Genomic DNA, 12163 nt, shown 5'->3' with positions numbered 1-12163 from the left:
GTAGGAATAATGCTTTACAAACAAAGAATACAGCATTTAATAATAGTTTACAGATGTTTAATAAAAGTGTGTAGTAGAAGAAAACAGAAACTTTTGCATAGTTGTGGGGGTTTCTATCTGGGCCAAGGTAGTGTAGTGGATAAGGAGCTGGACCAGCATGCAGTAGCCTGAAAAGTTAGGGGTTCGATTCCCGGCTTTCGCTGTTATGTCAATGTGTACGTCACTTGTGTGCTAAATGAATGAATGTGAATGTAATCTTTACAACTCATTTGAAAATGTGTTGCAAGGCATAGAAAGTCCTCACTTTAGATAAGCTCACAAAATATCATTAACTAACCACTTGTAACTCCTGAGTTAATCATGAATTATAGTATTAGGAAGTGGTTTATAAAATATGTATCCTCACCCTAACCAATCATTAGTGCATGTGTATGTAACAACTGTTAAATACTAGAAATATTACTTCATCAACAAAATATTACTGCATAATTTATTAAGTATTAACAATAATTCATAAACATATTTTAGATATAGGCTTATTTACTATGAGCAAACCATTTATAACTGTGTGTACAAATACTTTATTTATGAGAATTAAAATAGGAACAATGCTTTACAAATGATGAACAAAGCATTTTGTAATAGTTTGCAACTGGTTTATGATAAGAAAATGATTTAATTATAAGTGGTTGTTTCATTACTTATTAAGAAAAATCATGTACTTACAAATTTTTTTGGATAGGCTTGTTTAATATGAACAAACCATTTATAATTGTGTGAACAAATGCTTTACTGATGATAAATTATGGATGAACAAGAAATTACTAATGATGAACAAACCATTAACTAATAAGTAACAAAGGCTTAATAAATGATGAATTGTGTGTCGTTATTATAAAGTGTCACCAGTGCATGTCAACAGTCATATTGGCAGGTGCACGCACCATCCTTCTATCATTCATGAACGCACACCAGTGCATGTCCATGCAAAGCATTACAAATTGCACGATTACAATGGGAAACATAATTAGAATAAAGATATTACGAAATACTGTACATCTCATGATGAGTAGTTATTCACCATCATTTGCAAATTGGTAATGACGGTTAAAAGTGATTAGGGGAGAGGCGAGAGACACATATGGAGCACAGCTGAAGATGCACTATCACGAGATATAAGCAACTCCTCTGCAGGATAAATGTTGTTTTATTCAGTCATTTGAGCAATATTAGGGTAAGTGTTGCCTTTTCCAGCCTATGTTTTCGATGATAACCCATTGTCAGTCAATAGTGAAAGTAACTGCATATAACTGTCTTGTCGTTGACTGACTCCTTGGTGAAGTTAGTTTCACTTTGCCAATGAGTTCAAATAATAGACGGTTGCAAATGCGTGAAGGCTATGCTAGGTTTTAGTAAAGCATGGTTTACAGTAAGAATGACTATTCCATAGGGTCTCGCAAGCAGCCTCCTTCAAATGCGCCGTTGAATGCCAAAATACTGATGCATTTATTTGACATATCTCGCTTTGCGCCGTTAAAGGGAATGACAGATGTCATTCTCATTGGTTTAAAATGATGTTACGCCCCAAACACACCCATATGACTGATTAAAAAACCTAGGAACACCTTGTTGCACCATGCGCTCCACGTTTGATAACGAAACCCCTCCCAATGTGAAATGGACATCCTACTAAATTTAAATAGACTTTTGACGAGTGGCGATGCACTTTAGAATGTCATGATAGGGCCCATGGATTCATTAAGGCAAAAGTTTATTTATTAACACACACTTTGCTGAAGTGTGGATATTGAATAGATGTAACTTATTTAATGCTAAGATAAATAAATTATTTGAAGTAAGTGTGTGTAAGTGTATGTAAGTGTGCGTATAATCAACATGTGTGTTGAGTCAGTGAATGGAAGAAACGCATCCACCATTAGGGGGTCAGTTGAACATGTCTTGGTTGAAGTCACCAGTGTACAGTACATGTGGCATTAGGCAAAAACTCAATAACTACCGACAATCACAGGCTGCACTAGTCATCAATGTTGAACAAACACAGTAAATGCAACATTATGCACATGCAGTGCAAACTTTGAAGCAGAGGAAGAGAGAGGGAAGGCAAGAGGAAAGAGAAATGATCCCAATAAAACCATATATAAAGCATGAGGTCACTGTGTGTGGTGACACAGATAAAAGCTTTAACCCTTGGCGTGGCCCAGTGTGACGTGAAGCTAAGGTTGAAGTCCAGCGTGATAGGGACCAGAGGGGACTGACGTGCTGTCAGCACGCACCACACACACACACAGACACTCACCTCATGGACTCTGAGTGTCTTAGGCAGACACGCTTGATCGGTTCCTCAGACGTGGCCACTCTTTGGTGTGTATGAACTAATGAGACCGGCCAGAACCACAGAGAAGTGCATTTATTACAACGTGCAAAAACCAACAGAGAAGGTAAGCTTGTGTTTCACCACAGATATTTAAGTCAACCTTTTGTTTATAGATGACTGGCTATGAGTAGATGAGATGAGGTTAGTAGTGAATAATAACTTTAACAAGCACTCTTTTATATAGAAAATAGGAATTTTGGAACAGAAAACAGGACGTTTATGGGAAATAGGAATTTGCCTATAAGGGAAAGTACCGGTAGTTATATTGTATGTTTTCAAAGTCAGAGTGTCTACAGGAAGTTAGCTCATCATCTGATCATGTACTGTATGCAGAGATGTCAGACACATACAGTACACTGTAACTTGTTATCACTCTCCATTGATCTTCAGTGCAGAGGCATTCTGGGTTCAGCCTGCCTTGATCCTTAGTGGAGGCTGTGGGGGTATGTTGTGATTCTCTATGGCTGTACTTCTAGTGTTCCTATGGTGGGTCTGGGGTAAGATGTAGTCTCTTGCGGAGTCTGTGTTATAGTGTTGTGATTATCTAGGGCTGCGTGTCTCTGGGGTGGGTCCGTAAGATGCAGTCCCTTGGGGCCTGAGTAGTGCTCTTTTGCTGTGTGTTGTGCTGTGATGTGACTATCTGTGTGTGGGTCTCCAGGGTTATAGCAGGGTGAGATGGCGTGTCTAGGGGCCATTCTGCTGCTGCCACTGCTGTGTGGGCTCACTGGGCTGCTGTGTGCTGAGCCACATGTGGCCCAAAACCTCCATCTGCTCTCCCCAGAGGAACACACAGCCATCATCAATCTGGGACAGAAATGTAAGGCACGAGTTGACACATGTCAGAATATCCACTACTATGCTGCTCTCCTGAATTCAGTGTAACACACCCTTCAGTAGTAACTGGAAACTGCTAGATGGAGTGCAACAATATAAAAAGCAGATCAGCACACTAAACACTTTTTAGCTTTGTTTTGGTCAAATGTGTTAATAATGCAGATATTGAAGAGAATAACAGCAGGCACTGTGCTTTATGTTTGTGCTGCAGTATTACTGGTTTGGAGTCTGGATTGTGAAAGTGAATTATGCCGTTTCCGTGATGAGTATCAGTTTGACTCTAGACCTTTGGTTGCACTAAATGAGCTCATAAATATTTCACAGACAAGCAATGCAACTTACTAATTCTGTTATCGCCTATTCTCAATTTACAAGGAATCATCTGGATCATTCATTCATTTATTTCTTCCAGTGTTTTCTTCTTTTTTTGCTGTTTGTTGATCTATTCATAATGGCTTACTGTTGTAATTACTGTTGTAATTAATTAGAAATGTCACTGTGGAGTCATTGACTGTAATAATTGTTTGTTTTGACTGAGTCAATACCACTGTAACAGTAGTCCAAACTCCACTCAGTGCCCTCACAGGGTGACACAGACTGTCTATAGTAGGTGCTTTACATACAGTATCACCATGGACTGGAGATGTTGTAGATTAGCAGCTGATAAGAATCAATTGTGCAGCACAAAGACCTTTCTGGCAAGCCACGCTGGCGAATACCATAAACATTGCAATGTGAGTGACAGCGTGGCAGGTGAGTTTGTAATTCACACTTAGACACAATCTGGTTGTTATCCAGTTCATAACACAGTATATGCACTTGACTAGAGTTCATCTGCAGCATTGTGGGTCATTGGGTCACTTTCTGGAAAGATATCAGAGATTACATTAGGTCACTGTTCAAAAAGACAGCAACCAATATTGGTTGTTTTTTATTAGTTGTTTGATTTGTGTGTGTGTGTGTGTGTGTGTGTGCGCGCGCGCGTTATGTATATGTTATGTCCCAACAATTACTAAAATAAATTCTAATAGATACTGTTGTAGGTCTCTCTTTGGCTCAGGTTATCAGATAAATTATGTTATTTTCACACTGCCTTGCACTGCGTAGACACTGGGAGCAGAATTATATTATTATGCAGAGCAGCTCTACCTGTAATTACTGAAATTGATTCCATAATTACAAAGGCCTTGACATGAAAAGTGTGAGTCACAAAGAGAGAGCAAGGAGAGACAAACAAGTCATGTACTGTAGTGGAGGACAGGGTCATTTAGTCTCATGCTAGAGGATTTCTATAGATAGAATATTTTCTATAGAATATTTTGTTAGTCAGTGCTATGACCGGACATCAGTTACCAACTGGGTATGTGGATGTTGTTTCATCAGTGCTTGACAGGGACATCGTTGACAATCTGTATATGTGTATATGTGATTTAAGCAGCAGGGACATCAAAGACCTTACATGATTATGAATATTGTTTCATGTCAGTGCTTCCCAGGGGGGTCAATGACTTCCACTAATCATGAATGTTGTGTGTTGTCAGTACTTCCCAGGGATTGCAACGAGATATGGGAGAGCTCAGGTGGGCAGGCCAGGGATGGCATCTACCTGATCCAGCCGGCTGACACCCACATTGCAGCCTACTGCGCCATGCAGGACGGCGGCTGGACCGTGGTGCAGCACATCACCGTCAACAGCAGTGTTGACTTTGACCGTACCTGGGAGGAGTATAAACGAGGCTTCGGCTCTCTCAGCGCCAACCACTGGCTGGGCAACCAGCATCTCCACCAGCTGACCGCTGGGCCCGTGCGTTACAAGCTGGGCATCAAGCTGGTGGACAAGGATGCCGTCACCAAGTTTGGCGAATACGACCCTGTCCTGGTGGAGGGTGAGGACACCCAGTACCGCCTGCGCCTGGGCCTCTTCCAGGGCACAGCGGGGGACGCGCTCACCCAGGACACAGAGAACTACCTCCACGACAACCAGAGGTTCACCACCAAGGACCGCGACAATGACAACTACTTCCAGAACTGCGCCCGGCTGGAGTTCCAGGGTGTGGCGGGCGGGGGGTGGTGGTACGACGCGTGCGCTGGCGCCAACCTCAACCGCCGCAACGTCATCTACTGGCAGAAGGACTGCAACAAGGAGCACTTGTGCAAGTATGCCTGGATGATGGTGAAGCCCTCTGAGCTGATCAAGGTGGTCAACGTCAAGGGAGAGTGTGGCAAGGATGAGCTGTGATTGCGTGACCATAACAAGAGCCAGGGTGAGACGAGGAGAGATGGGCTCCATTGAATCAACGTGTGGGAGCTGTGGACGGAGAGATCAATAGAGTGTAGTGATGAAACGGAAGCTGATGATCTTGTTTAAAGCCTCACACTCTCGCTCTCCTAGAAGAGTTAATTAGTTTGGGGGGACCTTTCACACATCATGTTGATTAGATTTGTGATCAAGAACGCTTTGATGTGTGAACACAAGAATCGATGGGAAGCATTAGAACAGTTCCACACAGGAGACAAGATAGTTGCAATATACAGATTTATGTTTTATAAAAAAGAATGAATTAAAATGCACAGTAATACATTGAACATTAAATGAAGAAGGACGATAACCACTAATTCTACTAGACCTATGAAAATATTCAGTAGATTTTGTCCTGAATGGAATAAAAGAAACAATGCACCAGCACTGTACTTACATTTATGTGAACCTTTACAGATATGCTAGTCACTTTTTGTGCAAGTATGAAATGGTTCATAGGCATAATACTGTCAATATCAGCAACAAATAATATCCACAGTCAAATGCATGGAATGTACTATTTTTTTACAATTGGGGAACAGCAGTAATATATAGGCATAAATGTACACAGTTGATATTTTAATACTTTTTTCAGCTTCACATAACATGGCCGATGTGGCAATGATTCAATCAAAATATAAAACAAACTATTTTGATCAGGAATGGAACATGAACTTTTCATTTGTAAATTAAACTAATAAAACAACACAGACATTTGTTGTTACATCTTTTTGTTTTGGCAGAGGCTAAATGAAGCTTAAGCAACCATCAAGGTCTCAGCGATATTTGACTGCTCCGTACAATTCATTACATTTACCAGAATAATCAGACTTAGGAAATTCACATTGATTTTACAGTACATGAAATACTACTTCTGTTTCAGCATGTCAAAATTATACAATTAATACTGTTAAATACTCATCCTACTGTATTCACACACACAGGATCAGTGATTCCCTTCAACCTATTCAACCCCTCTAATCAGCTCGCTCTTTGTGTCTGTCTCAGAAATGGCACTGGTGGAAAAAAGGCGTTTGAGTTGAGCATGTACAATCTTCACAGTTAAGACGCATATTAGCAAAGGTAGCCCTTGGATGTTAGCTTGGTGATGATGTGCGTGTGGTGTTGTGAACTCTGACAAAAACTACATGTGACGCTTATTACCATGTACTGTATGCTCTGGAATGCAGGTGTATAAGAGCCACCACGAATGGAGCAGGTTCAGAAGAGTTCCTTTGTCTTTTGTATGTGTGACCAACTGTCATTCTGTTTCACATTTCTTTCTGCAGTGGAAGTGGTGCACAGAACAGAACGGTTGCTGTTTTCAAGGATCAGTGGTTGTTTCCCAAACACCCTTTAAACAATAATAAAGTCATCATTTCTAGTAGGGTCACTGTGAAAAGGGTTGGGTGGGGTGGGGTGAAGTTGTGGGTTAGGATGATTCCAAAAGGCCTGCACTGAGAGGGGCCCTCATAGATGATAATGATGAATGTTATTAATGGGGATGGATGGAAGGGTGGAGGATATTGGGGCAATATTATATTCTTTTATAGGGTCCAAAATTCCTAGCAATACCCCTGACTTCCAGTTCCCACCAGAATCAACAGCACTTGTCCTGTACTGTGCATTCCTACTGATATGATATAGAAAATGCTTGTTCCAGGTGCTTGTGTGAGCTTGTGAGTGTGTGAGAGTTCACGTGAGTTTAGTGCTAACCACGGGGTTCTGGCCATACCAGTAGAGCTTCTCCTCAACACGCTTCCTCTTCCACTGGCACAACAGGAGCATGCGGAAGGTCTTTTGGAAGGTCTTGTTGCACAGCGCGTAGCACATGGGGTTGACGGTGCTGTTGACGTAGCACAGCCAGTAGCCCAGGTGCCAGAGCGAGAGCGGGATGCAGTCGGAGCAGAAGGTGGAGATGAGCACCATGATGTTGTACGGTGTCCATGTGAGGATGAAGGCCAGCAGGATGGCACTCAGCGTCTGTGCCGCCTTGCGCTCCTTGATCAGCACCATTCGCTTCCTCTTGGTCATTTGGCTCTTTAGCGTCCCGTCGGCCGGCTTCGAAGAGGACGTGGTGGACGGGGCGCTCATGGATTCCGCCGAAGAGAAAGAGGATGTGGCCGGGCCGCCCTTGGTGCCTCCGTTTTTGCTCGGTTGCTGCGGCTGCTGTTGGTGGTCTTGCCGGGGGCTGTCATTACCGTCGGCGCTGCCACTTCCTCCATCACCCAGGCTGGTCTCCTTGGCGACGGGTTTGAACTTGTAGGAGACGCACTTCTTACTCTTCTGTGAGCTGCTCTTGAGCGGCGAAGGGAAGAAGCTGTCCTCATCATAGCTGCTGAGCTGCTCACCATCAGTTGGTGGCACTGTTGTTGTGGCCATGGAGCACCTGTTGTCCTGGCAAGCCTCGTTCCGGTAAGATGGCTGGAAGATGCCTCCAGGAGATATGGGACGTTCCTCGTCCTCGGACGATGCATAGCTGTTGAATGTTGTCAGCTGGTCGGTCTTGGACCACTCGTCGTTGGACGTGGCCGCCGACTTGGTGACATTGCTGCGGCTTGAAGAGGACCAGGAAGCCTGGGTCCGGTCCCGCACGCCGCCATTGTTCATCTGCTTGCACTTGAAGCAGGACCTGATGATGGTCTTCTGGGACTTGCCGCTGCTGCCGCTCGAGTCCATAGCCGAGCTCATGCCCTGCAACTCAGCCAGGTCCTTGGTGCGCCGCTCTGTCTCCTTGTAGATGCGGCAGTAGAGGATGGTCATGATCGAGACGGGGATGTAAAACGCAGCAATGGCCGTGCCGAAAGTGATCACCGGCTCTGAAAAGAACTGGATCTGGCACTGACGCTCAGGTACCGTCCGCTCACCCACGAAATACTGCCAGCACAGGATGGGTGGTGCCCAGAGGACAATTGACACCAGCCATGCCAGGCCAATCATGATCCCGGCTCGCTTTGGTGTCCGTTTGGCCCGGTACGTCAGAGGCCTGGTGATGGAGAAGTACCTATCGAAGCTGATGACAAGCAAGTTCATGACTGATGCGTTACTAGCCACATAGTCCAGGGCTAGCCACAGGTCACAAGCCAAACTGCCCAACGACCAGTAGCCCATCAGTATATAAGAAGTGTACAAATTCATGGAAAACACGCCAATGATGAGGTCGGCGAAAGCCAGGCTCAGTAGATAGTAATTGTTCACCGTCTTCAGCTGGCTGTTCACCTTGAAGGACAGCATCACCAGAACATTCCCCACGATGGTTATTAAGCTGACGATAGCCGACACCGTCGCTATGGTGATGACCTCCCACAAGCTGTGCGTGACTGGGTGGATGTCTGATGAGTTGTCATGGACTGAGGAGTTATCGATGTTGCCCACCTCCATGTTTGCTGCAGAAACAGCAGTGTCTATCGGACTCTCATTCGAAGAAGGTGTTTTATGCTGTCTTCTTTCTCAGTAATGGTCTCCTAAGAGAGAGGGAGAGAGGAAAAGAGTACTTTATTTTAGAGCAGCATCAGTGCCTTTGGGCTATTGTTTTCATTACAGTACCTGCTTTAACTAATTTTCACTTCTAAATGTAACCACCAGGGGGCAGGATTGATCAACATGCGAAAACCACCCAGAGCGCTGACAACCACACACAGATTAAGTCTATAATAAAAGTCTATATGAATTATCTGGACACACCGAACACAATTCCACATTTAACTACAGCCAGTAATAAGGGAGCCACCAATGTTCACTCAATGCATCTCACATCAAACTATAGGCCTACTGTATCTCACATAGAACTGTGTCGCTTTGGACAAAGGCGTCTGCAAAGTCCCATAACCATAACCAGAGAACTGTACACAGATGACACGATTTCATACACACACACACAAAAGTCACTCAGTTAGCAGCTGAGAAACTAATGCTATGTAAAGTGTGTCTCTAGAATACCGTCTATACACAATGGTATTGTACAACTATTGGACCTTTCTCAGTGAAAGCCACTACACAGCAGAATCATAACCTTAGCTACCATAGAGGACACCGAGGTCATGTCACGTTTTTCTTCAAAGTTTCATTTATTAAGTAGCCTACAAATGGCCGACGAGACTATTATCCTTGCGTCAACGCACCGTCACGTGACACGTCGTTACCTCTGACATGTCAAACCGAAAGTAGAGTAATTAATGAGCACAACGTAGCTCACATAAACTTCAATACCCACAAATCTATTGTCCAAAACAAATAAACTTGGCAAATTGTTCATTTCTGCCAGTAATCTTAATTCACTTCACTAAACTTGGATAATTAATGTTGGACCTAACGCCTAAACATAGCCTGTTGTCAAATTATATCAATTATTGGTCAGTAATTGAGAGACTTGTTGTTTTAAGAAATCGAACACAGGGGACAGGAGATAGAAATCAGGCAGTTGAGGAGAGAGAGAAGGAGAATAGAGGAAAATGAAATCTGAAGGGCCCTCCCAAGAGAATGAGAGTCAAGATGTCGTGACACTCACTGTGTCAGAATAGCCTACAAGCTCTGTGGCCTATGACCCTGCAAATTATAAATGCAACATTCGCTATGCTGATGAGGAGAAGCAGAGCATTCTTAATAACAGATTAAGCATGGTCCAGTATACATTTTCGGGTGCCCAAAATTTCTAGCGACGCCCCTGACCTCGGTATTTGAAAAATCCTGGCAACGGCCTTAAGTGGAATGCCATATGCCGTGGTTAGTAGCTTAAATCAAAACTAAAAAACCTCTTTAAAGCCACGCAACCATTGACCATACTCCTTGTCCTTATTGTTTATTTTATCATTTTTTATTCCTCAAGTCCTCTGCATATGTGTGTGAGTGTGTGTGTGTGTGTGCTTGCATATGAGTGTGAGAGTGTGTGAGAGAGTGTATATGTCTGTAATACCATCTCGTCATTTGTTGAATGTTGTCTGGTGTCTATTCCAGGGGATGTATCAAATGACAACATATATGCTTAAAATTGCTTAATCGAAGATAACTAACTAAATAAATATATAAATAAATATTTTGTTTAATCGAAAATGTATCTACTGTGCTAAAAATTATTGATGACTCTTCACAACATCAAAATCTGGATGCAAACTTCATGTCCTGAGAGACATATCAGAGACATCATGGCACAAGCCTCGTGCTCAGGTGTAAGTGAAACTATGTGTGCATGTGCATGTGCCTGTGCAGAGAGGGACAGAGATGGCACAAAGCCGCCTCTTTGGCTTTTTGTTTCCAGGGAGACGGCCAAGTGATTGCCCATGGTGTGACGAAAGCCGATACCATTTAAGGTACTGAGAAGGCGCCACAGGGAAAACACACACAAGCACAATGTCACACACACACACACACACACACACACACACACACACAGAGAAATAGCCTGGGCATCTCTGTGCCTTTCGCTTATTTGAACTGGGCCACACATGCGGCGGGTGTTTGCTGTACAGACAGTCAGGGTCGTCCATCAGGGACCAGAGCCACTCGTCTGATACAGACAGCCAACAGAGGGGTCAGCAGACTGGTAGGTGCAGAGAGAGAGAGAGAGAGACCGAGAGGGGAGAGGAGAGGCTAGTGTGGGAGAAAAGTTCCTGGTGTCCGTTATGCTGTTCTTGACACATATACAACAAGCTTGTATCCTGGTTTTTAGGGTATTCTTTGGAAGAGAGACATGATGCACATGAAATGTCAATTAACTATTTTGCCGTTTTTCACCAAAGTAGAGTCCAACCCCCACCCCCACACACACACACACACACACACATGCAAACACGCTTGCACAATAGACCCTCTGAGTCATCCAGCCTCTCCGTGTCCAGACCCTCAGATGGACTGATCTGTCATCAATTCAGTAGCACACTAAAGCATCATGGGATGCCGTGGTCCTTTATTCACCTCCCAGCGTCGAGCACTGACCCCACTCGCGCCTTCATTTTGTAGTAACTCCGCTTCCATTCCACATCCGTGCACACAGCTGGAGCATGCGGCGAGGTGGGTGGGTGGCGGCGTCTGGACACAACTGCCTGACGATGGGGCCGAATGTGTGTGTTGGTTGGTTTGGGGTTTGGAGTGGGGGTGTCTTGGGCAGTGTGGCTGAATGTTGTGCTGTTTGTGTGTGTGTGTGTGTGTGGGGGGGGGGGGCTTGTGGAGCAGCTGGAGGAGAAACCTTGCCTCGCCCTTCAGTGCAGTTTCCATGACATTTCAGATCACTCATGCAATCAACATCAGAGCAGAGGCCCAGGTACTGCTTGATGTCTGTAGCCTCTGTGTCTGTGGATGTGTGTGTGTGTTTGTGTGTGTGTATGTGTCTATATGTGTGTGCATGTGTGTGTGCATTTTAATAAATGTGGACCTGTCATTTCAGATGTGCAATTCATCTGTCTTACTTTCATTCTCTGATTGTCTGTATTCTTCTCTGATGCCTGGCTCCCTCTGCATCCTTTACACACACACACACACACACACACATCTGATTGATTGTGAGTATATTTTAGAATTATCACAAGTCTTTTGCCCTTAATTTTCTACTTTTTCATTATCATCCTCACTATTTTTCTCTTTATCTCTGTTATGAGTCTGCTTTTGCACTGCAGAGTAGAAAGATACTGACTCACAGCAGA

General features: G+C 43.8%; 2 protein-coding genes across 2 annotated transcripts in view; one reads left to right on the top strand and one right to left on the bottom strand.

Moving 5' to 3' along the window:
• Positions 1-1688: 1688 nt before the first annotated feature.
• zgc:194887 (uncharacterized protein LOC571819 homolog) lies at positions 1689-6240 on the top strand. The gene is made up of 3 exons (XM_048228513.1): positions 1689-2459; positions 3054-3212; positions 4771-6240. Exons 2-3 carry the CDS (start codon positions 3071-3073, stop codon positions 5466-5468), a joined length of 840 nt encoding a protein of 279 aa, XP_048084470.1. The 5' UTR covers positions 1689-2459; positions 3054-3070; the 3' UTR covers positions 5469-6240.
• Positions 5749-12163, bottom strand: part of chrm5a (cholinergic receptor, muscarinic 5a) — a 13965-nt gene continuing 7550 nt past the window's right edge. The window contains exon 2 of the mRNA XM_048228512.1: positions 5749-8992. Coding sequence (XP_048084469.1) covers positions 7224-8909 — 1686 coding nt within the window. The 5' untranslated portion in view covers positions 8910-8992 and the 3' untranslated portion in view covers positions 5749-7223. The remainder of the gene's footprint in view (positions 8993-12163) is intronic.

The sequence above is a fragment of the Alosa alosa genome, chromosome 19, assembly GCF_017589495.1.
Source record: "Alosa alosa isolate M-15738 ecotype Scorff River chromosome 19, AALO_Geno_1.1, whole genome shotgun sequence".
Classification (NCBI taxonomy): domain Eukaryota; kingdom Metazoa; phylum Chordata; class Actinopteri; order Clupeiformes; family Clupeidae; genus Alosa; species Alosa alosa.
Note: the sequence above shows the minus strand (reverse complement) of the source record. Positions and strands in the feature narration are given on the sequence as shown.

Bases quoted from the DNA above. Each gene is read 5' to 3' on its own strand.
- zgc:194887 (XM_048228513.1), top strand. From the start codon at position 3,071: ATGGCGTGTCTAGGGGCCATTCTGCTGCTGCCACTGCTGTGTGGGCTC. The intron at 3,213-4,770 runs GTAAGGCACGAG...GTGTGTTGTCAG, and splicing joins CATCAATCTGGGACAGAAAT to TACTTCCCAGGGATTGCAAC.